The sequence below is a fragment of the Puntigrus tetrazona genome, chromosome 20 (genome assembly GCF_018831695.1).
Source record: "Puntigrus tetrazona isolate hp1 chromosome 20, ASM1883169v1, whole genome shotgun sequence".
NCBI classification, from domain to species: Eukaryota; Metazoa; Chordata; class Actinopteri; order Cypriniformes; family Cyprinidae; genus Puntigrus; species Puntigrus tetrazona.
The window spans coordinates 21,840,194-21,864,662 of NC_056718.1; the positions used below are offsets into that span (position 1 = coordinate 21,840,194).

Consider the following 24,469-nt stretch of genomic DNA (forward strand, 5'->3'; position numbering starts at 1 on the left):
CACTTGCGAACAAGGACCCCAAGATACTGAAACTCCTCCACCTGAGGCAGGAACTCCCCACCAACCTGAAGGGGGCAAGCCACCCTTGTCCGACTGAGAACCATGGCCTCAGACTTAGAGGTGCTGATTCTCATCCCAGCCGCTTCACACTCGGCTGCAAACTGCCCCAGTGCACGCTGTAGGTCCTGGCTAGATGCGAATAACAGGACAACATCATCCGCAAAAAGCAGAGACAAGATCCTGTGTTCACCAAACTGGACAACCTCTTGCCCATAGAAGTAATGAACAGGACCGGTGACAAAGGGCAGCCCTGCTGGAGTCCAACATGCACCAGAAAACAAGTCTTTCTGCTGGCATTGCGAGCCAAAATTCCTACTCCGATCATACAGGGAACAAACAGCCCTTAGCAAAGGGCCCCATACCCCATACTCCCAAAGCACGCCCCACAGGACCCTGCGGGGGACCCGGTCAAATGCCTTCTCCAAATCCACAAAGCACATGAGGACTGGTTGGGCAAACTCCCATGAACCCTCCAGTACCCTGCAGAGGGTATAAGGCTGGTCCAGTGTTACACAACCAGGACGAAAACGGCATTGTTCCTACTTCGGTGACTTCAGCCAGGGTGATCTCTGAGCCCCCCCTGGGACCCCGGCCTCTGCTTCCTCAGTGAAAGATGCGTTGGTGGGATTGAGGACCCTCATGACCCTACAGGTGTCACTAGCATCACCCATGCTATTGTTGAAGTCCCTCAGCAGAACGACAGAGTCCCTGGTTGGAGCACTTTTCAGCACCCCTCCCAGAGACCCCAAAATAGCCGGGTACTCTGCACTGCCATTCGGCCCGTAGGCAAAAATGACAATGAGAGACCTCCTCCCAACCTGAAGGCACAGGGAGGGACCCTCTTGCTCACCGGGGTGAACTCAAACACTGGCGGCTAAGCTGGGGGGCTATGAGCAAGCCCATACCAGCCTGCTGCCTCTCACTGCTGGCAACACCAGAGTAGTGGAGAGTCCAGCCCCTTTTAAGGAGATGGGTTTCAAGCTGTCCGTCGAGGTGCGCCTGACTATATTTAGTCGGTACCTCTCGACCTCCCTCACTAACTCAGGCTCCTTCCCCCCCAGAAAGGTGACATTCCATGTCCTTAGAGCCAGATTCTGTGTCCACGGATTGGGTCGTCGAGGTCGGCCGCCACCCAAAGCACAATACACTGACCCCTTATGGCCCATCTCATCAATTTACAATGTGTCAGTTGTGCTTGTTCCTGTTGCGTGTCTTCAGACTGGCAACCTGCAAAATCGTTGAGTCTTACACAGTCTCAAGACCAATATAGAATCTGTCACCATAATAGTATGTGCGTACTTGCACATCATCCGATTTTTTTTAACCAAACATGCTTTGCAAGTGCATGTCACATTTTTTGCACTATACTGTGAAACAAGTGTTTCAGCCTTGTGGAACAATTGATTAGAGCATAAAAAACAATAAATGCATGTGTGTGATGTGCATGTACAATATACAAAAATAGTGTGGTGTGCATATAGTATCACGAACCCTCCTGCATGTAAAAACCGAAGTGTACTTTGGGCTTTACTGGACAAGATTGAGCAACGGTTTGCACAGAAGATTGGAGAGTGAGAGAGTAGGAGAAAGATGTGCACAGTTCTAGAGAAAAGTGTTAACTGAACAGCGCTCTGTCATTTAGAATAGAGGCTATGCGTTAACATTACTTTCCCCCAAGAATACATCCTGACAGTGGCAAAAGAGCCTGCTGCATGACTGGATTTAATAGAGAAGCTGCAAAAATGGGAGTAAAACAATTACAATCAGTTAACTAAGGTTGATGGACCCAATATTGTGTTCCTTACAACTTACCAAAGATCCAGTGGTTCAAAGATATTGACAAAAACTATAGAATACCCAAAACGTGACATCAAACAAAGCCCTACCTTCTTAGCAAAAGAACTAACTACCACTGTTACTGCAGCTTTGCAAACAGTTTTTATCAACCTTTATTTTGTTATGCAGCCAGGAATCATGTTTCCTGACATTTTATTTAGAGGTCAGTGAAATACATAAAGCAAATTTGCATGTGAATATTGGAAAAGGCCTATATAAATACAAAGCAGGTTGGCCTAAATCCAGGTTATACATATACATATACATACTCCCATATACATATGCATATTTGTGACACATTACCCTCACTATAAAAATATATTTTTAAAGATGTGAATATAACAAATATTACTGGAATATGCTTTACAAGAAAATACTATTTCAGTTTTTCTACGAAATGTCACATTTTCAATTCAATTTTAACTGCCATTTCTTTGTAACTGTTTATACACCATTTTGTCCAGTACACTTATGAAACTAAACAACAGAAAACATTTTGTTTTCAATAACTTAAAGTACATTCATCAGGGATGAGTCTTTATTTAACACTTTTAATGTGAAAATGATCTTTAAGCTTTTCTGAAACCAGGGATAGAATAAAGCATAAATTATGGGATTAACGGTGGAGTTCAGAAAGAAAAATATTACAGCAATTAATCTGACATATAAACTGTCAGCATTGTCATATGAACACACTAAAGAACAAATATAATACGGCAGTAAACATAAAAGAAACACAATGACCAGAATCCCCAGCAGTATTGCAGCTTTTCTCTCTGATTTGTCACTGAATCTATTTTTGGAGTTTTCTGTGCTGTTGTGAACCTTAAGGGCTCTTATAGCAGTCGCATGTCTCTTAGCAATGACAAAAACATGAGTGTATAATATTATAATGAGTGTACATGGCATAAGAAACACAATAACAAGATCAATGAGGGAAGAAACCTCATCTACCATAGAAATACACACTCCCTGACACGTGACATCAGTGAAGTTTCCATTGATGAAAAGAAGAGTAAAGTTATAAAAGAGTGAAATCAACCAGTTACATAAAGTTGCTATGCAGATCACAGTGGGTGAGATTTTCTCTGAATAAACAAAAGGAAAACTTAAAGCCAAAAACCGATCAACTGCTATCAGAGCCACAGTGTAAACTGACACGCTTGTTGCATGAAAACTCACTAATTTTAATATCGAACATAGCACTGGTCCAGGAATCCAGCATGACTCAATAACCCAAGACAGATAAAGAGGCATCACAAAAACTCCAACCAGGAGATCAGACACAGCCAAAGAGAGGATGAGGATGTTAGCAGGTGTGTGGAGCTGCTTGAAGTGACTCACAGAGATGATGACCAGCAGGTTTCCAAACACGGTCAGCAGAGACACAGCTGCTGCGGCCACATACAGAATCACATACACAGATAAAGAAACTGATCTCTCTGGACATGAATTTTTCTGACAGACATCACTTTGGTTCACTGCTATAAGATTCATTGTGAAGTATCAGTATTGTTCCCTTTGACCTCCTTCATATAAAACACGCGTAACCACAGATTAATATGTCTGAAGATGCTTGTATGTTTGTAACTCCAACAGCTCTGATCTGCTCATCATCTAAAACACAATCTATATTCATATCTTAAGGTTCTAAAATACCAGGTAAAATAGGCTACATCTTACACTGCCTTTTATACACTTGACTTGTTGACTCTTGAATACCAGCAGCATCAAGGGAGAAGATCATACAGCTGGGAGATCAACTGATTCTCTTCCACCAGAAGTAATTAACTTTAGAACTAAAAGTGTGCTTATATGAATCATATTTGCTTCCAAACATATTTATTTTGATCTTTACACACAGAGAAACATGATCTTTGATCCCAGAAGGCTGTAATTACAGCATCTACCAGCAGAGGCTGACTGGGACACATTTAACCTTCACCTTCACCCTCAGTCAAACTGTAGGTGAACAAAAACACAAGACAGCATCTGTAGGCCGACTGTCTTAAAATCTAAATTTCATGAAATCGGGTCTGTGTACAAACCATATATATACACACACACACAAACACACAATTAGTTTCTCTTTATTCCGTTGATTAATTAGTCAGTGTAAACCCTGAGTTGTTGGTTTAAATTATTCGTACTGGATTATTTTAAGACATTTTAAAGCTACAGCCCCATTGACTCACTCTGCCAATGCATTGATGAAATCAACAGTTGGATGTGCCAAATTTTTCCTCAGTTAAACAAGGAGAAAACTGAGGTCATTGCGTTTGGAAATAAAGATGAAGTTCACAAGGTGAATGCATACCTTGACTCAAGGGGTCAAACAACCAAAAGGCAAGTCAAGAATCTTGGTGTGATTCTAGAGACCGACCTTAGTTTCAGCTGTCATGTCAAAGCAGTGACTAAATCAGCGTACTATCACCTAAAAAATATTGCAAGAATCAGATGCTTTGTGCCCAGGCAAGACCTGGAGAAACTAGTCCATGCCGTCATCACCAGCAGGGTGGACAATTGTAATGGTCTGCTCACTGGCCTTCCCAAAAAGACCATCAGACAGCTGCAGCTCATCCAGAACGCTGCTGCCAGGATCCTGACTCGAACCAGAAAATCAGAGCACATCACACCAGTCCTCAGGTCCTTACACTGGCTTCCAGTGAAATTTAGAATTGATTTTAAAGCACTTTTACTCATCTATAAATCACTCAATGGACTAGGACCTAAATACATTGCAGATATGATCACTATTTATACACCTAACAGACCACTCAGATCACTAGGATCAAGTCAGTTAGAAAAACCAAAGGTTCACACCAAACAAGGAGAATCTGCTTTTAGTTATTATGCTGCTCGCATCTGGAACCAGCTTCCTGAAGAGATCAGATGTGCTGAAACATTAGTCACTTTTAAATCCAGACTCAAAACTCATCTGTTTAGATGTGCATTTACAGAATGAGCACTGTGCTGCGTCCTAACTGTTTGCTTCTTTTATTTTAAACTGTTTTAAATCAATCTCTTTTTGCTTTAAATTCAATTTATCTTAAATCAGTGTTTTTATTTTATTTTAATTTCTTTTATTGTTATTTAAATCTTGTAATTATTTTATTTCCTCTCTTGTAAAGCACTTTGAATTACCATTGTGTATGAAATGTGCTATATAAATAAACTTGCCTTGCCTTGCCTTGCCTTGCTCTGAATGAGTTAAATATTTTAAAAATTATTAAGTGACATCATTATTTAAACACAACACGCAAGATTGATACAACATTTGAACAAATATATAAGGTTTAGCCAATTTATCATAGTATTAAAATAATGACTGGAGCAAGGCCACATCTTAATCTTAGTAGTCTGCTGTAGTAAAACAAAAAAAGTATAAATACAATAATAAGTACAATAAACTGTATATCAGTAATTTTTGAAGAAATATTTAGTACATATTTTGTAGCCAAAACTTGTGTTTAATGTGACAATATATTAAAAAATAGACATTTACATTCAGTGCATTAGAGTACATTCATCAGGGATGAGTCTTTATTAAACACTTTACATGTGAACATTAGTTTTAAGCTTCTCTGGAACCAGGGATAGAATAAAGCATAAATGATGGGATTAATGGTGGAGTTCAAAAAGAAAAATATTATAGTAACATCTCTGACATAAAACAACTCATATGGAATCACGAAAGAACAAATATAATACGGCAGTAAACACAGGAGAAACACAATGACCAGAATCCCCAGCAGTATTGCAGCTTTTCTCTCTGATTTGTCACTGAATCTATTTTTGGAGTTTTCTGTGCTGTTGTGAACCTTAAGGGCTCTTATAGCAGTCGCATGTCTCTTAGCGATGACAAAAACATGAGTGTATAATATTATAATAAGTGTACATGGCATAAGAAACACAATAACAAGATCAAAGAGGGAAGAAACCTCATCTACCATAGAAACACACACTCCCTGACATGTGACATCAGTGAAGTTTCCATTGATGAAAAGAAGAGTGAAGTTATAAAGGAGTGAAAACAACCAGTTAAATAAAGTTGCTATGCAGACCACAGTGGGTGAGATTTTCTCTGAATAAACAAAAGGAAAACTTAAAGCCAAAAATCGATCAACTGCTATCAGAGCCACAGTGTAAACAGACACGCATGTCGCATGAAAACTCACTAATTTTAATATCGAGCACATCACTGGTCCAGGAAGGAAGCATGACTCAATAACCCAAGACAGATAAAGTGGCATCACAAAAACTCCAACCAGGAGATCAGACACAGCCAAAGAGAGGATGAGGACGTTAGCAGGTGTGTGGAGCTGCTTGAAGTGACTCACAGAGATGATGACCAGCAGGTTTCCAAACACGGTCAGCAGAGACACAGCTGCTGCGGCCACATACAGAATCACATACACAGATAAAGAAACTGATCTCTCTGGACATGAATATTCCTGACAGACATCACTTTGGTTCACTGCTGTAAGATTCATTGTGGAGTATTTGGAAGAATCATCCAAACACAGTATTCATATAAAACACGCGTAACCACAGATTAATATGTCTGAAGATGCTATTTGTATCTCCAACAGCTCTGATCTGCTCATCATCTAAAGCACAATCTATATTCATATCTTAAGGCTCCAAAATACCAGGTAAAATAGGCTACATCTTACACTGCCTTTTATACACTTGACTTGTTGACTCTTGAATACCAGCAGCATCAAGGGAGAAGATCATACAGCTGGGAGATCAACTGATTCTCTTCCACCAGAGGAAATTAACTTTAAAACTAAATGTGTGCTTATGTAAATCATATGTTCTGCCATTTACTTCCAAACATATTTATTTAATCTTAACACACAGAGAAACATGATCTTTGACCCCAGAAGGCTGTAATTACAGCATCTACCAGCAGAGGCTGACTGGGACACACTAAAGGCCTTAAGAGTTATTAACCAAATTAATTTTATAAAATCAAATTTTATTAAATCGGGACTACTTTTTTTGTGTACAGGGTTTGTGTATCTTTTGGTAATTTGATTTTCCTTTTAGAAATGGGTATTGAAAAACAAAAATAGAGTGGCTATTTGATTTTCCTTTTAAAATATAAAAAGTAAAATTGAAATGCAAGGCGTTTTTTTTTTTTTTTTAAAATGTGCAAAATAAAAATGGTTTGATTTTCATTTTATATTTTGAATAACGAAAAATATATATATTTTTTTTATATGTCTATTTTTTTTATAAGACCGGATATGGTAATTTACATGACAAGTAGTGAGGTTCTGTGCTAGGTTTAGCATGTCTGTCCAAATTAGTCCAATTTAGCGGTGACATTAACCTTAAATGAGCTATCAACGTTGTTTGCTGTTGCCAACATGTAATTTCACAGAGGTAAAAGTGTTACAGAAAGGACTGCAGGCACTTAAAGGGCTATAGTTATAGCCCTGAAATGTCGGTCAGAATGTAGGACAGGAGGCAGTAATCAACATATCAAATATCACAGATATCATAATTGCTTAATGAGAAGAGAGACTGTCTCTTATTAAGAACTAGCAGTAGATGGATCAGCTTTGTCAGCTTCTTCACATTGGAGTGCATGTTCATGTTGTGACCTCTACTAATTAACTCCATGTAGCTTCATACTAATTGCGGCCCTGGAAACACATAAATACCACGTGGTTCTTCCCATTATGTTCCATCAGAGGATGGGAAATGAACCACAATTCTTCACTCTGTGCAGCTTCTTCTGGGGTCAGCTTGTGCACAGAGCCTTTATCCTCATCATTAGCAAGCCAGATTTTGGGCAGTGAATGCTCCATTAATGTGGTAATTCTGTCTTGGCTGTCAGGCAGGGGAAAGACTGAAAGAGACAGATGCACCTTGAAGCACTTTGGTTTCTTGCCCTATTTTTCTCAGTGTCAGTTCCTCTGGAATTCCACGCAGGCTAAGCTTATCTGCAATCTCAAAAAGAACCTATATGAACTGTATTGAGAACAGTCTTCAGAGATCATTCTCAATACTGCAGATGAACCTTCACCCCTTTTACCAATACCCAACTGCAGTCTGTGGGTTGATTCAGGTAAGCAGTGCCAACATCGGAGCTTAGCATGCATATGTCCTCTTTACTTGCCTTGGCATTGACTTCATGCAGGATCTGAGGTGTTTATTCTGACAAATGCTGCATGGTTTTGTGAGAGTGCAGTCAGAAACAGCATGAGATCAACCACATTTCATACACCTCCTGTTTTCTGTGATGAAAGCTCAGTGGTGAAAGTTTGGAAAGTTGCACATTGACTTAAGAAGTGTTCAGAGCTCTCACAATAGGGACAATAAGACTGCACTTTATCTATTTTTCTGCCTGATGTGAATGCTTGCTTTAGGTCCTGGTTCTGGGTTCTTCACCTGGGAGACAGCTTTGGCACCAGGGAGGACAGTGGCCGGTCTGGTTAGTCGGACTGGCTTCACTTGACTCTTAAGATTTCTTTTATTTTTTTGTTGTTGTTGTGAAGGAACAGCCAGCCAGTGTGCAGAGTGTGGTAAAGAATATGGAGCTTGGGTTGGAGGGCGAGTAGGGTAAAGTTATGGACTGAACTGACCCTGTATATCTTGTAGCACAGGATTAGACATGATATCCCTTATAGGAGGCATGGATGCAGGATTTTGCACTGAGTTCACAATTTGTCCATAATAGGGCTGTGCTACTGATTTCTTTACAGCTAGTTGAACTGAATTCAAATGGCTGATGGAAGTAGCATAGCTTATTGGGAATTCAAGCTTTTCTCTAGCACTATAAGAAATATCATTACATACAGGAGGTTAGTTCACTCTACTCACAGCAGAGTACCTGCTTCCTTCAATGCCCCATGGCATTTAGATAATTCATGCTGGTGTACTCACGTAAACTCCTTATGAGTTGGGTGTCTTGGCCAAGCTCAGCTTGAATATCTCTGCAAGGTACCGACTTTCAGTCCAGGCAGCTGCTGAACCTACTGAAGACCTTCTCTTGACACTTCAATGCCCTCTTCTTCAGGTCTAAATGTAGTCTGTGATGCCATATTTTCTACATGAGAAGAAGTCAGTTCTCACTGGCCAGTTACATTCAAGTGGCAGTGTGACAAATAGGTTGGTTGTCGTTTTGGTTGCACAGATTCTGAAAGGTCTTCACTTTTGTCTTTAGAAGTAGCCATCCTTTGCCTCAGTGCTTAGGTAAGCACTGAGGTTCCGGCTCAAAGGACCAAAATGTTACATAGAAAGAACTGTTGGCGCATAAGAGGCTATAGTTCTTACCCTGGAACACTGGTCAGAATGTAAGACAGGAGGCAGGAATTAATCTGAACAGTTCAATCTGAACAATCTGTTTCATGACTAAATTTGACCAGCCTGGTGGCCAGTCTTCATTGATTGTATATTCCACCAGTAAGAGCAGATTATAAAGGTTTAATCAGCAGAGTATAAGCACAGTTTTGCTTAAAATATTGCAATACACACAACATTAAGGGTGACATATCAAAAGAGGACAAATTGTTGGTGCATGTCTTGCTGACACATCTGTGACCTAGACAGCAAGTCTTTGTGATGTATCAAGAGCCACGGTATCCAGGGTAATGTCAGCATACCACCAAGAAGGATGAATCACATCCAACAGGAGTAACTTTGGACGCAAGAGGAAGCTGTCTGAAAGGGATGTCCAGGTGCTAACCTGGATTGTTGCTATAGCCATGGTCGTGCCAATGCAAAACGCTGGTTTCAATGGTACCAGCAGTGAAAATCTTGCACTGTGGACAATATGAAACATGTATTGTTCTCTGATGAGTCCACCTTCACTGTCTTTCTCACATCTGGGAGAGCTACGGTGTGGAAAAGCCCTAAAGAAGCATACCACCCAGACTGTCCAGAGTGAAGCATGGGGGTGGAGCAGTGCTGGTTTGGGCTGCAATATCATGGCATTCCCTAGGCCCAATACTTGGACTAGATAGGTGCGTCACTGCCAAGGATTAGCGAACCATTCTGGAGGACCATGTGCACCCACTGGTTCAAACATTGTATCCTGAAGTCGGTTTCGATAATGCTATCATTTGTACGTCGCTTTGGATAAAAGTGTCTGCTAAATGACTAAATGTAAATAATGCAACAATACAGCAAGACTGGTGACAGATGAACATGAAAGTAAAGTTGAACATCTCCCATGGCCTGCACAGTCACCAGATCTAAATAATATCGAGCCACTTTGGGGTTTTTGGAATAAAGAATAATCTCTTTCTGTACCTTTACAGAATACAAACCTGCAGTTTTGCAGCAAACACAAAGACGAACAAACCATGAAAATGTGGCTTCTGTATGTATTATCTTACAATTATATAATAAAGAAGATATTCTTTAATTATTTTGTCATATTAATGGTCAGGGCATGGCGCTAATCACATATTCTTGTTTATTGTATGGTGCTTTAATAATTTATGGTTATTTAATGATTGAATAGCATATATAGGCCTATGGAAAATCAAATATAGCCTAATATTGACTGCATTAAACATAATACAATACAATACAATGTATTATTAGCCCCAAAATAATTATTGTCAATATAGACCGATATATAAATAGAAAAAAGAGTGAAGTTATAAAAGATTGAAAACAACCAGTTAAACAAAGTTGCTATGCAGATCACAGTGGGTGAGATTTTCTCTGAATAAACAAAAGGAAAACTTAATGTCAAAAACTGATCGACTGCTATCAGAGCCACAGTGTAAACAGACACGCTTGTCGCCTGAAAACTCAAATTTTAACACAGCACTGGTCCAGGAATCCAGCATGACTCAATAACCCAAGACAAATGCAGTGGCATCACAAAAACTCCAACCAGGAGATCAGACACAGCCAGAGAGAGGATGAGGATGTTAGCAGGTGTGTGGAGCTGCTTGAAGTGACTCACAGAGATGATGACCAGCAGGTTTCCAAACACGGTCAGCAGAGACACAGCTGCTGCGGCCACATACAGAATCACATACACAGATAAAGAAACTGGATATGAATGTTCCTGACAGACATTACTTTGGTTCACTACTGTAAGATTGATTGTGAAGAGTATTCTTCCATTTGTCTTCCTTTATAGACAAAATTCACAACCACCGATAAATATGTCTGAAAATACCATTTGAATCTCCAACAGCTCTGAACTGCTCACTATCTGGAACACAATCTACACTGACTCCTGGAGGCTCCACATTACCAAAAAAGACACTGCCTTTTATAACCTTGACATGTTGATTCTTTCCAGTATCAGCAGCATCAGAGGAGAGATCAACTAATTCTATTCATGTGAGCAAAAACAACCAAAACAGCACAGCAATTACAGGCCAGCTGTTTTGACATCGCATTGCAACATATTACCTTTTACAAATTATTTACTAAAATGATTTTGCACACTGAAAACAATAGTGGATACAAAGATAGAAAAGTTGCCAAACTTTAAACTAGCCTCATGCACCTATCACAAAAATATAAGGCATTGGGAAGAAAACAGATTTAACATGGACAAGGGGGTGAATGAATTTAATATTATCTTCACTATCATTCAAATAAGACTTTCTTGTGCTAAACTTTTCTTTCATTTAAAACAGCTCTGAAGCTCTAAAGGCTCTGAATGTTTTGAACTATTATGTAACTTAATTACTGAATTGCACACATATAGGCTAACAGCATGGATAAAGCACAACATTTAAACACAGATTTTCCTTTTCATAGGTTCTACTTTTTTATCAAATTAAAATATAGAATTACAGAGAGATGACTGGAGCCTGTACACATGGGCTATAAAGAAACTCAGTAATTAAGGAAATAACAGCCGTCCCAATTAGGACCCGATTGGGTTGCAATATTATAAAATAATGTATATTAACCTGGACAATATTAAAAAAGAAACAACAGAAAAAAAAGAGAGGAAGCATTGTGTATTGCATTCAATGAGTTACAGGACATTCATCAGGGATGAGTCTTTATTACACACTTTAAATGTGAAAATTAATTTTAAGCTTTTCTGAAACCAGGGATAGAATAAAGCATAAATTATGGGATTAATGGTGGAGTTCAAAAAGAAAAATATTACGGCAACATCTCTGACATAAAACAAGTCAGCATTACTGTATGGAATCACTAAAGAGCAAATATAATACGGCAGTAAACATAAAAGAAACACAATGACCAGAATCCCCAGCAGTATTGCAGCTTTTCTCTCTGATTTGTCACTGACTCTGTTTTTGGAGGTTTCTGTGCTGTTATGAACCTTAAGGGCTCTTATAGCAGTCGCATGTCTCTTAGCAATGACAAAAACATGAGTGTATAATATTATAATGAGTGTACATGGCATAAGAAACACAATAACAAGATCAATGAGAGAAGAAACTTTATCTACACTAGAAACACACACTCCCTGACACGTGACATCAGTGAAGTTTCCATTAACAAAAAGAAGAATGAAGTTATAAATAAGTGAAAACAACCAGTTAAATAAAGTTGCTATGCAGATCACAGTGGGTGAAATTTTCTCTGAGTAAAAAAAAGGAGAACTTAATGCCAAAAAACGGTCAACTGCTATCAGAGCCACAGTGTGAACAGACACACTTGTCGCCTGAAAATTTACAAATTTTAAAATCGAGCACATCACTGGTCCAGAAATCCAGCATGATTCAATGAGCCAAGACAAATAAAGAGGCATCACAAAAACTCCAACCAGGAGATCAGACACAGCCAGAGAGAGGATGAGGATGTTAGCAGGTGTGTGGAGCTGCTTGAAGTGACTCACAGAGATGATGACCAGCAGGTTTCCAAACACGGTCAGCAGAGACACAGCTGCTGCGGCCACATAGAGAATCACATACACAGATAAAGAAACTGATCTCTCTGGACACAAATTTTTCTGACAGACATCACTTTGGTTCACTGCTGTAAGATTCATTGTGGAGTATTTGGAAGAATCATCCAAACAGAGTATCGTTCCATGTGACTCCTGTTATATAAAGCCCAATATAAAGACCTCTGAAGATGCTGTGTATTTCTGCTCCACTGAAACAGAATCTTCACTCCTGAAATTTTCACAGTAAAGACAAGCTTCAACAAGCTGCCTTTTATACACTTGATATGTTGACTCCTTCTAAGCATCAGGGGAGAAGAACATTCAGCTGGGAAATCAGCTGATTTAGAAAAGTGTCAAACAGAGTTCATACAAAAACATCTGTACAAACATTTTTTTTCTTTTTAAATCACATGTACATAAGTATTCACAGCGTTTGCTCAATACTTTGCAGCAATTACAGCCCCAAGTCTTTTTGAATATGATGCCACAAGCTTGGCACACCTGTCTTTGGGAATTTTTGCCCATTCCTCTTCGCAGTAACTCTAAAGCTCTATCAGGTTGGATGGGAAGCGACTGTGTACAGCCATTTTCAGATCTCTCCAGAGATGTTCAATAGGATTTAGGTCTGGGCTTTGCCACTCAAGGACAATCACAGAGTTGTTGTGAAGCCACTCCAGTGATATTTTGGCGGTGCGTTTTTGGTCATTGTCCTGCTGGAAGATGAACCGTCACCCCAGTCTGATGTAAAGAGCACTCTGAAGCAGGTTTTCATTCAGGATGTCTCTGTACATTGCTGCATTCATCTTTCCCTCTATCCTGACTAGTCATCAGTTCCTACTGCTTAACTGTAGGGATGGTATAAGCCTGGTGATGAGCGGTGCCTGGTTTTCTCCAAACGCCTGGCATTCACTCCTAACAGTTAAATTTTAGTCTTATCAGACAAGACAATTTTGTTTCTTATGGCCTGAGAGTCCTTCAGATGCCATCCATCCATCCATTTATTACCGCTTATCCGGGGCAGGGTTGTGGGGGCAACAGTCTAAACAGGGAAGCCCAGACTTCCCTCTCCCCCAGACACTTCCTCCAGCTCTTCCGGGGGAACACCGAGGCGCTCCCAGGCCAGCCAAAAGACACAGTCCCTCCAGCGCGTGCTAGTTCTCCCCCGGGGACATGCACGAACACTTCCATTGGGAGGCAGAGGGAACAGATGCCCGAGCCACCTCAGCTGGCCTCTCTCGATGTGGAGGAGCAGCGGGTCTACTCTGAGCTCCTCCCGAGTGACTCACCCTATCTCTAAGGGAGCGCCCAGCCACCCTACGAAGGAAACTTATTTTGGTCACTTGTATCCGGGATCTAATCCTATCGGTTATTACCCAAAGCTCATGACCATAGGTGAGTGTAGGAACGAAGATTGACCATTGTGGCTCAGCTCCTTCTTCACCATGACAGACAGGTACAGCCACCGCATTACTGCAGAAGCTGGACCAATCTGTCTGTCGATCTCTCGTTCCATCCTCCTCGCACTTGTGAAGAAGACCCCAAGATGCTGAAACTTCTTCCCCTGAGGCAGGTACTCCCCACCAACCTGAAGGGGGCAAGCCACCCTTGTCTGACTGAGAACCATGGCCTCAGATTTAGAGGTGCTGATTCTCATCCCAGCCGCTTCACACTCAGCTGCAAACTCCCAGGAACCCTCCAGTATCCTGAAGAGGGTATAGAGCTGGTCCAGTGTTCCATGTCCAGGACGAAACCTACATTATTCCTCTTGAAGCTGAGGTTCGACTTTTGGACGAATTCTCCTCTCCAGTACCCTGGCATAGACTTTCCCAGGGAGGCTGAGGAGTGTAACCCCCCAATAGTTGAAGCACACCCTCCGGTCCCCCTTCTTAAAATGAGGAACCACCACCCCGGTCTGCCAGTCCAGAGGTACTGTCCCCCACGTCCACGGGATGTTGCAGAGGCGTGTCGGCCAAGACAGCCCCACAATATCCAGAGACCTGAGGTACTCGGGCGGATCTCGTCCTCCACACGGTGCTTTGCCACCGAGGAGCTTCTTAACAACCTCAGTGATCTCAGCCAGAGTGATAGTTGAGTTCTCCCATGGGTTCCCGCCTTCTGCTCCCTCAGTGGAAGACGCGTTGGCAGAATTGAGGAGATCCTCAAATATTCCTTCCACCGCCCGACAATGTCCCACGTCAAGGTTAGCAGATTCCCACGAGCACTGTATACAGTGTTGGCAGGGCACTGCTTCCCCCTTCTGAGGCGACAAAGGGTTTGCCAGAACCTCTTTGAGGCCGTCCAATAGTTTTTTCCATGGCCTCACCAAACTCCTTCCAGACCGTGGAGACACCCTTATGTTAGAACAGGGTGTTATGGCTGTTATGGACAGACCGTAACTAGATCGGGTTTAGATCGGGGCAGGCCGTTCCTCCCAATCACGCCCCTCCAGGTGTAGCTAGCATCACCAACGTGAGTGTTGAAGTCCCCCAGCAGGACGATAGAGCTCCCGGTCAAAGCACTTTCCAGCACCCCTCCCAAGGACTCCAAGAAGGCAGGGTACTCTACACTGCCATTCTACCCGTAGGCACAAATGACAGTGAGAGTCCTCCCCCAACCCAAAGGCACAAGGAGGCGACCCTCTCGCTCACTGGGGTAAACTCCAACACATGGCGGCTAAGCTGGGGGGCTATGAGCAAGCCCACACCGGCCCGTCCGCTTTTAAGGAGGTACAGTCCACACAATTATTTGTTGGTAAAAGCAATTTTTTACATCTGGATGGTGTAGCTGTTAGTTAGTAGTTAGTTAGGTGTTAGTTCTACCATGAGCAAACCAGCCTTGATCTTAAGGTAAACTGTTCATTTTTCACTTGATAGTGTTTATATACAAGACAGAAACAAGTAATAAATCAGTTTCAAAATCATTCTGATGGCACAATGACTTCCAATGAGGATAATTACTTTAAAACAAGTTATAATTAGGACAGTGAATGAATTTTGCTCACGTAAATGTAGGGAGCTCCAAAAGTTGCAAAAATATATTTAGGCCAAACCAGATCATCTAAACCTCTAACCTCATCATCTAAATTATTCTATATGATAATCTAAAACACTCATCCATCCACACAATAAATAGACGTTTATTACATTTTCCGAACAATAATAAAACGTCTCTGATAAGTTAAATTATGAAAGTTATACTGCATATTTTAATGATTTAACCAAAGAAACTAATGAAACTTAGATTTAATTATAATAAGTATATAATAATTTATATTTAATTAAATGTATAATTAATGATTTTGCAAAATTCTTAAGAAACTGTTACATAGATGTGTAGAATTTCTTATCAGATTTATAGAAATATTGATCTGTTGTAAATTTTTCATTTTTCAAACATTTCACTTTCAAGAATCAATGGTGTTTTTGAATATAATGAGGAAGCGCTTGTTGAACCACATAGTTTTATTCATCAAAATATGCGAATAATCATATTTTACTGCACAATAATGCTGGTAAAGCAAATCATAAAACATATAAACAATAGAAAATTGAGGATAGACGTTTAGACATCAACAGTTTAATGACAGGACATTCATTAGAGAGGAGTCTGTGTTCAATACTTTAAGAGTTAGAATTATCTTTACACTTTTCTTAAACCAAGGGTAAAACAGAGCATAGATTAAAGGATTGATAGAGGAATTAAGATAAAAGAGAATCAAAACACTGTTGATAACATTAGAAAATGAGCCATCTCTTAGGAAATTTGTTAAAGAAAAAATATAATATGGCAGTAAACACAAAAGAAACACAAAGACCAGAATCCCGAGCGCTAAAGCAGCTTTTCTCTCTGATTTGTCACTGACTCTGTTTTTGGAGGTTTCTGTGCTGTTATGAACCTGAAGGGCTCTTATAGCAGTCGCATGTCTCTTAGCGATGACGAAAACATGAGTGTATAATATTATAATGAGCGTACAAGGCATAAGAAACACAATCAGAAGATCAATAAGAGATGAAACCTCATCTACAATATAAAGACACTCTCCTGGACACGTGAAATCAGTGAAGTTTCCATTAGCGTAAAGAAGAGTGAGGTTATAGAGGAGTGAAAACAGCCAGTTAAATAAAGTTGCTATGCAGATCACAGTGGGTGAGATTTTCTCTGAGTAAAGAAAAGGAGAACTTAAAGCCAAAAAACGGTCAACTGCAATCAGAGCCACAGTGTGAACAGACACGCTTGTCGCTTGAAAAGTCACAAAATTAAAAACAGAACACAGCACTGGTCCAGAAATCCAGCATGATTCAATGAGCCAAGACAAATGCAGTGGCATCACAAAAACTCCAACCAGGAGATCAGACACAGCCAGAGAGAGGATGAGGATGTTAGCAGGTGTGTGGAGCTGCTTGAAGTGACTCACAGAGATGATGACCAGCAGGTTTCCAACACACGGTCAGCAGAGACACAGCTGCTGCGGCCACATACAGAATCACATACACAGATAAAGAAACTGATCTCTCTGGACATGAATATTCCTGACAGACATCACTTCGGTTCACTGCTGTAAGATTCATTATGCGGGAAGTACTCTGGAGAGACATCAAGTCTTCTTTTTTGTATTGTATAAAACAAAGCAACTACCAATTTGAATCTAATATGTGTATTTCCAGCAGAGTGAGTCCAGTCTCTTTCGGTCCTCAGTGTAAATTGTTTGCATTGTTCCCAGTGAGCAGAATGACACCAACCTTATCAAAAAATACTTGTTGCTGATTTTTTAATACATTAATGTCTCCTCCCCCTGACAATAAATGTTTAATAATGTGCTTCTGCTGGGAGTTCATGTAAATTTCGTCTTCACATAATCACTATTTTTTTCATTCTTTCATCATTATACAACAAATTTCAAACACTTTTCCAAAGCAGTTTGAAAAGTAGAAGGATACGAAAGACATTAAACTGGCAAATATATACAAAATTAAAAAATGAGTCTGATTGACCAAAATCAATTATTGCAAACAATCTGACAATGCATATTGTCTTTTAAAATTTTTTTATATATAAATTAAGTTTCTCAGACTTCCGAGTTCAAAATAACAAACAAACATCTCTGGATGCAACTGTATTTGTGTTCATTTATCTCCATTTTATTAGTTTTCTGGAAAATGGTGATTAACATTATTTACATAATTTCAATTTAAAACTGCACTAAATCATGAAAAATTTCAAAAAGAAGATAAATTATAGCCTACAAAATAAATTAATTAGGCAGCCCTTCTTCAAACATTTTGCATGTGTTACTCATTTCCAGCCCTGTGTGTGCCAGGTCAAAGGTGAACTGACTCATTTCAGCTGAACTTTAAAATGAAACTCTTCATTTGACTTTGTCTCCATCTAGTGGTTATTTCTTGCAATTGGGTAAACCTGATTTATTTCCCTTTTAATGATTAACCATACTTATTTCAGGTCATGCAACATTTATATACAGCAATATCATACATATAAACAAACATTTACTGACATTGCATGTTTGTTGAAACTGCAGCATCTATTTCAGGATTTTACAAAGAAGACTTTGGCACAGTGAGACTGGATACATGGCTAATAACAAAATTTAAAAGGAATCGGGTAACACAAAGTGCATTTACGTTTACCTGGATATGAGAGAATTTGTAGCGTCATATAATAATCTGCACAGATATTTTTTTACAATGCATTTCATTTCCACCGTTTTTGTTTTGTGCTTAAAATTCAGAGATTATTCCACTTGTTAAAAAACAAAAAGTATATATATATATATATTCGAGCGAATTAGGTTTCGATTTACTTTATTAGACTTAGATTTAATTTATTATGACTAGACTAACGTTTTGACTGATGTTTTGTAGCGTGCTCTTATTTTTATTTTGATTCTTTACAATTTATTTATTTTTTATTTATTTAAATATAGTATTTGAGAGCAGTTTAAAAGTGAAGTGCATATTTCCACATTTATAGCAGCAGCTTCATACTGACTGTCAGAGATAAACACATTCATTCTTTGCCATTTTCAATCTCATATTTAAGAATGGCAGCTTCTATAACACACCAGACGGGTGAAATGCTTGAAGCTGGAATGATTATCTATTAACAGCATCAATGTGAACATTTTAAACACAAGTTAAGCTCTACGTACAGTCTCTGTGGAACATTTAATGAAGCACACACCAAACATGCAGTCCATAGAGCTTAACTTATGCTATACATTCCGTTAGTGGCAATATCTGTATTTAGAAAGCTTCACTTCATCACAAACCTTTGTCTATAACTCATTATAAACATGCCAGTGCAAATTCTGTTGGACATCAGATAGTCAGCTCATTTTTTGACAGAAGCCCAGATAATCAAACCAATAATGACAGCCGCCACAATCAGAACAGCGATCAGGATGAAAATCTTCTTGCGGAATGAAGTCTACAGTGAAAAGAATAATAAGAATAATAAGGGTATAATAATAAAGGTTGTCTACAAAGCATGTGCATGAAATAGTATATTTTGTTCATTATTATATATTTATTTAAATATTTAATCTTAAAGCAATATAGCGATAAAATATGTGATTGAAAATGAATGCAAAGCTGTAATACAATATGATAAACCATCATAAAAGTAGGCCATACACCAACTCAAACATGCCAGCGCAAGGGGAGCTTACAAGCAAATTGCAACTTAGATTTGCATCTATTTCTCACACAAAGCTAGCATATGGCTTAAGAGGACTTGGAATATAGTGCATATGGGCTAGTTTAGGGTGCTTTTTCATTCTTTCGGAGTTTGACAGTGTCTCTCCCCATCTACTTTCCTTAGGCTACATTTCTTGTTTTGTGTTCCACAGATAATATGGGTTTAAAATGATGCAAGGAAAAGTAAACAATAGGTCTTTAGTAAGATGACGCTGTACCTGGTGACCTGCTGCTCTGCTCAGCTGCTGTGTGGCCGACTGCACATTGATCTCTGCGCTCGATACATTGGCCTCTATACTGTCTGCGGGATGGGAGGGAGAAAAGACTTCATAGTTTTGCACTGACAACTAAACAAGTATTCTGACCCTTCCATCAAAAAGTTATTATGCATTGTTTAAAACTTGGATAATGTATTGTCCCCTTGGATAATAATTAATTTCCTCAGAACTTCAACTTTCAAATCCTTTATTTCGTCATTCAATCAGGTATGTGTGAGAAAGACTGGGCCGGCCAGCACAGGCAATGATGCAAACTCTTGTAATTTTGATGAAATATCACATGTGTAAACAACACAAGAGTGTGCTTACTAATAGCTCACGTCTTATCATTAAAAGTTTAGTGTATGAACAAACAGTCCCACTGAGCTGGTTTGTGTGAAGCCTCTTAGGTGTTCATTATCAGCATCTGCTTCTCCATTTTAACACCTTTAATTGCACTTTCCTGTCTGAGAGTTTCATCACTCCCTCGGAACCAAGTCTAAACAAACAGACTTTTTACATTTTATTTTTAGAGGAAATGGTTTGAGTGTGTGAACTGAACTGAATCATTCTGAAACATTATAACTAATACAGGCCTAATATATTGGTAATTAACTGTTTTGACCTGGGCAACCATCTGGCAACCTCCCAAACAACTTCACAGAGACTTCTGCCTGGTTGCTTCTTAGTTTTATGCAAATGCACTGTAAAAACTAGGGCTGGTAAGTGATTAAAATGCAAATAAAATCAAATTAATTACTCCCAAAAGACATCAGACAAACATTACAAAAAGTAGCTTCAGCAATAAATATTTTGACTTCCATAGTAGGAAAAAAAATATCAAAGTCAACGATGACCCAAAACAGCCTGTTTGCAAACTTTTTTCTAAATATCTTCTTTTTGTGTTCACCAGAACAAAGAAATAGATTTTTTGGAACTATTTATTCTATTCGATCAAACGGCTGATGCATTCAGGAGTGAAGTAAGGGTCCTTTAGGAATGGTCCATTGAATCATTAGGTTTATTCGACTTGAAGTGGATTATCACTATCAGACAGGTCAGTGTGGGACATCAAGGTACCACGAGAGCGATTAGAAAGAATAGGACTCTACATACTTTTGAATTACTCTCACTTGACTGGCCTGCGCCACAGACAATGGTTCAATGTACCAAATGATTCACCCGATTCGCTAAAAACGTGAATTAAGAAATTAAATGATGTGTGTTGTTTGAAGACAATAGTTCTGCTTTGTTTTTATATATTCATTGGTAAATTTGAGCAAAACAGACAAATATAGTGCCTATAACACAATGTAAGTTCTTGTTAATGTTGTCTAAAATTAGTATCACATTTGCACTTGTGTGATATTGCACGTAGCCTATTGCTTGTGTGATATTGCTTTATGCATTTTCGCCCCATATCTTGGGTTGTTAAACATTCTAACTATGTTCTCTACAACCACTTATTTCTGGGGCGAGACAAGTGTATTAAATGCATTAATGATTTTAACGCAATTTAGCAGCCTAGTAAAAACCTAGTTATATCTCTCTGATCTTACCAATCATGTCTCCCTGTTCAAGCACCATCACGCCCAGATCTCTGAAGATTTCATTAATGTCTGTGATGTCCGACTGAAAAACAAGAGTGTGTTTTACACATCCCTAAATGCTTTTGCAGAGTTGGAAAAGCATAACACTAGCACAATACTTGTCACTTGTAAAAAATGTTCAGTCTCTGTGCTTGAATGCGTCTTACCTCCAGCTGTCTGATTGCTGATTCTCTCTCCTGAATGAGCTGCAGATCTTCCTCTGTGATGGCTTCATCATAGCTCTGAGTTTGAGCACGAACCTCACTGAAAACACACATTTCATTTTTTAATTAAATTATTATTTTTTTTTTTTAAGGTATAAGCGTGACAAGCTCAGGTAGTGAAAAAACACTTCTTAAAGTGTGTAACCTTTGAAAGGGTGATGAAAACCCTCCAAACCCATCATCTGTATCACCAACCTATAAACAGACAAAAGACTGTGAGGAAAACATATAGAAAACCATAATAAAGTTCCAATATGCAACTATTCCCTTTTATTAATCAAGAAAAAAATACTTTAGGCAAACTATTATCTGCAGTATAAAATGGTACTTCAAAAAATCAGTGATTCTCAATCATGCTTTTTAAACTAACATTCAATGCATGCTGTCTGGAGGCTTTTAATAAGTGGGATATTACACCTAAAACTAAAACCACAGAAATAACCTGAAACAGAGTATTAAAAACACTAAAAAGTAATTAAATTATTTTAGCCCAGTTGCCGTGATAACATTTCTCCTTTTTTATTTAGTTTTACTTGAAGTGCTAAACTAACTCAAACTAAAACTAATACTAATAAATAAAAATGTATAAAAACTACATACATACATGTTTATATATATATATATATATATATATATATATATATATATATATATATAAAAACAACTAAACAAATAAAACAGTATTAAAAACTATATAAAAACTATAAAATGCAGAAAATGTAAAAATAAAATGTAATTAAAAATATTAAAAACTATAATAGTAAATAAATGATGCTACATGACTAATGATGGACTACTGTACAATAACTGGCACTTTAATGACCGTATCTGATCATGGGATTCAAACTTCTAATCGGTGGATAATATCAATTCATTTATGTAATTCTTTCGGCTCGAGTGTAATAGATGAAACCTACTGAAACTCTCGAGCTCGCTCGGACTCGTGCCACAAACTCCTTCTCCTTCTTTGCGACCTCTCGCTGAGCTTTCTGGAAAATGGCTAGCGCGTTGGAGAATTCATTGATGAGACGCTCTCGCTGGATTTTTCTTTGCCGCTGTGTGAGCAAAGGGGAAGGTCATATCTAAACAGGACTGTTATGCACATAATCAAAGTTTATTCACAATATCTTCTATGTGGGATAATGAGAAAGCTGTACCTGGTCTGTGGTCACAGGTAAAGCACTGAAATCTTTCATGCATTTGTCGGTCACTTTAGCAAGCTGATTGACTCTCTGCTGTTTCTCCTGTCTGTATGTTTTGACAAATGCAAACAAATATAACTAAATTGATATATATATGACAGTTCTTCTTGCAATTCTATGTGCGGTCAGTTAAAGGGAACTGAACTAGCTGCTTGTATTCGACTCACAATGTCTGGCGCAGGTCAGTCGTGTCTAGTGCTGTTCCAAAATGTCTCATCATCTGCTGGATTTCATTAGCTGTTAAAAACACAGACAATATTTAGACAAACACACACTGGAAAACACATCCTGAGCCACTGGTTTATGCAAAAGTGCTTATTATGGTTTCCATTCATTTACATAATAAGTTCATCTACACACTTTTGCATGCTGTGGTTCGTAGATGTGTTTTTTTTTAATTACAACGAGTAACAGAAACACGGACAACATTTGGTCCAAGGTATTTGGTCCAGATAGTTTTAGGCCAAATGGATGGTTTAGTAATATATTACAAAAACGTATGATGATTTGACATTTAATGTCAACAGTGTTCACTTCACATAAAAAAAGGACGGATGTAGTAAAACTTCTCACTTAGCAATGTTATTCTCTGGATATTCGAACTTATATTCTGCGCTAGCACATTTGCGTCAACTCCGCCTGATCCAGACATGATGGAGATCTTCGCAGAATGAGACACCAAACCTAAAAAGATTACATGTTAAATCACATTTGCTCTCACAATCACAGCGTAAGCATGCATATGAATATACAGGAGCTGTTTCATAGAAGATACATATGAAAACATGTATCATATTATTGTCATGTGATGTATACTATTAACAGTAATAGCTTATAACTGTGCAATAACAATGGTCTTCTACCTCAATATTTATTAACATCTATTTGTTGGCATTGTTTGCTGTACATATTCTTTATTTATTGCCATGTTTTGGATATTTGTGTGCACGTGTTTACTTTTCTACTGGGCAAAATTCGTTGTAAAAATTCGTTTCACACCTGTTCTAATTCTAATTCTATATTGTGTCGCTCACATTGTGACAACCTTCGCCACGCAGTTCGACTACTAGCCTTGCTTTAAACATGTCTCAGTTCAATAATGATACGACAACGGCTAACTTAACGCCGTTGAAATGTCAGCAGGCTAACTAGTAGACCTTGTTCACCTGACTAGTTTACCGACCTCTACTGCACCTGCGAAACGAAAGAATGCGGAAATCACAGCGCGAGAACTAATACACGCGTTCATTTATAAAATCGTTCAGTCTTTATATTTACTTCACTGACACCGAGCATTCACCAAAAACGTCCAGGAATTTGAATTTCGCGACCGTTTAAAATAAACGTTTAGATCACGCGCTGTCAGAGACAGTTTCGCACCGAATAAAGTTCAGGATCAGAGACGCTTCTGCTTATTTCACCACTGAGTTTTTCTGTAAAGTCCTTCTTAAGTCAACGTATCAACTGCACTGAGTACAACGACACGTCTTTTACTTTGATTTGTACGTTACTTGTTTAGTTTACCTGGATTTCCTGAGTGAAACTCCCGAGTCCCCAGCTGATTTCTTGACGCCTGGGTCACGTGATCTCTTTTCAGTCTTCCGCTTTAGTTTAAAAACGAGGGCATTTGCATATTATGTATTTCCATTCACGCATATCTGATGCTTGTTTCAAAACATAAGACTTACCTCGGCTAAAAAGAAACCATACTTTTTTTAAAAACTGCAAACTAA

General features: G+C 38.8%; 4 protein-coding genes and 1 pseudogene across 4 annotated transcripts; all 5 read right to left on the minus strand.

The window, feature by feature from the left end:
• Window positions 1-2,406: 2,406 nt before the first annotated feature.
• On the minus strand, window positions 2,407-4,140 carry LOC122324884 (trace amine-associated receptor 13c-like). The gene has a single exon (XM_043219617.1). It carries the CDS (start codon window positions 3,391-3,393, stop codon window positions 2,407-2,409), a length of 987 nt encoding a protein of 328 aa, XP_043075552.1. The 5' UTR covers window positions 3,394-4,140.
• Window positions 4,141-5,020: 880 nt separating this feature from the next.
• Window positions 5,021-6,412, minus strand: LOC122325102 (trace amine-associated receptor 13c-like). The gene has a single exon (XM_043219989.1). The coding sequence runs from the start codon at window positions 6,387-6,389 to the stop codon at window positions 5,412-5,414; it is 978 nt and encodes a 325-aa protein (XP_043075924.1). The 5' UTR covers window positions 6,390-6,412; the 3' UTR covers window positions 5,021-5,411.
• Window positions 6,413-11,865: 5,453 nt separating this feature from the next.
• Window positions 11,866-14,059, minus strand: LOC122325101 (trace amine-associated receptor 13c-like). The gene has a single exon (XM_043219988.1). It carries the CDS (start codon window positions 12,851-12,853, stop codon window positions 11,867-11,869), a length of 987 nt encoding a protein of 328 aa, XP_043075923.1. The 5' UTR covers window positions 12,854-14,059; the 3' UTR covers window position 11,866.
• A 2,082-nt stretch (window positions 14,060-16,141) lies between these two features.
• On the minus strand, window positions 16,142-17,685 carry LOC122325100 (annotated as a pseudogene).
• A 197-nt stretch (window positions 17,686-17,882) lies between these two features.
• stx7l (syntaxin 7-like) lies at window positions 17,883-24,324 on the minus strand. Its single transcript, XM_043219990.1, has 10 exons — window positions 24,261-24,324; window positions 23,310-23,420; window positions 22,904-22,973; window positions 22,692-22,782; window positions 22,452-22,589; window positions 21,680-21,729; window positions 21,478-21,574; window positions 21,281-21,353; window positions 19,683-19,765; window positions 17,883-19,195 (listed from the first exon to the last, which is right to left on the minus strand). Exons 2-10 carry the CDS (start codon window positions 23,386-23,388, stop codon window positions 19,100-19,102), a joined length of 777 nt encoding a protein of 258 aa, XP_043075925.1. The 5' UTR covers window positions 23,389-23,420; window positions 24,261-24,324; the 3' UTR covers window positions 17,883-19,099.
• Between the last annotated feature and the right edge of the window lie 145 nt (window positions 24,325-24,469).

What these genes read in the sequence shown, in the direction of transcription:
- LOC122324884 (XM_043219617.1), bottom strand. Translation starts at nt 3,393, where the DNA reads ATGAATCTTATAGCAGTGAACCAAAGTGATGTCTGTCAGAAAAATTCA.
- LOC122325102 (XM_043219989.1), bottom strand. Translation starts at nt 6,389, where the DNA reads ATGAATCTTACAGCAGTGAACCAAAGTGATGTCTGTCAGGAATATTCA.
- LOC122325101 (XM_043219988.1), bottom strand. Translation starts at nt 12,853, where the DNA reads ATGAATCTTACAGCAGTGAACCAAAGTGATGTCTGTCAGAAAAATTTG.
- stx7l (XM_043219990.1), bottom strand. Translation starts at nt 23,388, where the DNA reads ATGTCTGGATCAGGCGGAGTTGACGCAAATGTGCTAGCGCAGAATATA. An exon ending in CCAGAGAATAACATTGCTAA is followed by an intron (nt 22,974 to 23,309) that starts GTGAGAAGTTTT and finishes TGTTTTTAACAG; the next exon opens with CTAATGAAATCCAGCAGATG. An exon ending in ACTGACCTGCGCCAGACATT is followed by an intron (nt 22,783 to 22,903) that starts GTGAGTCGAATA and finishes CAAAACATACAG; the next exon opens with ACAGGAGAAACAGCAGAGAG.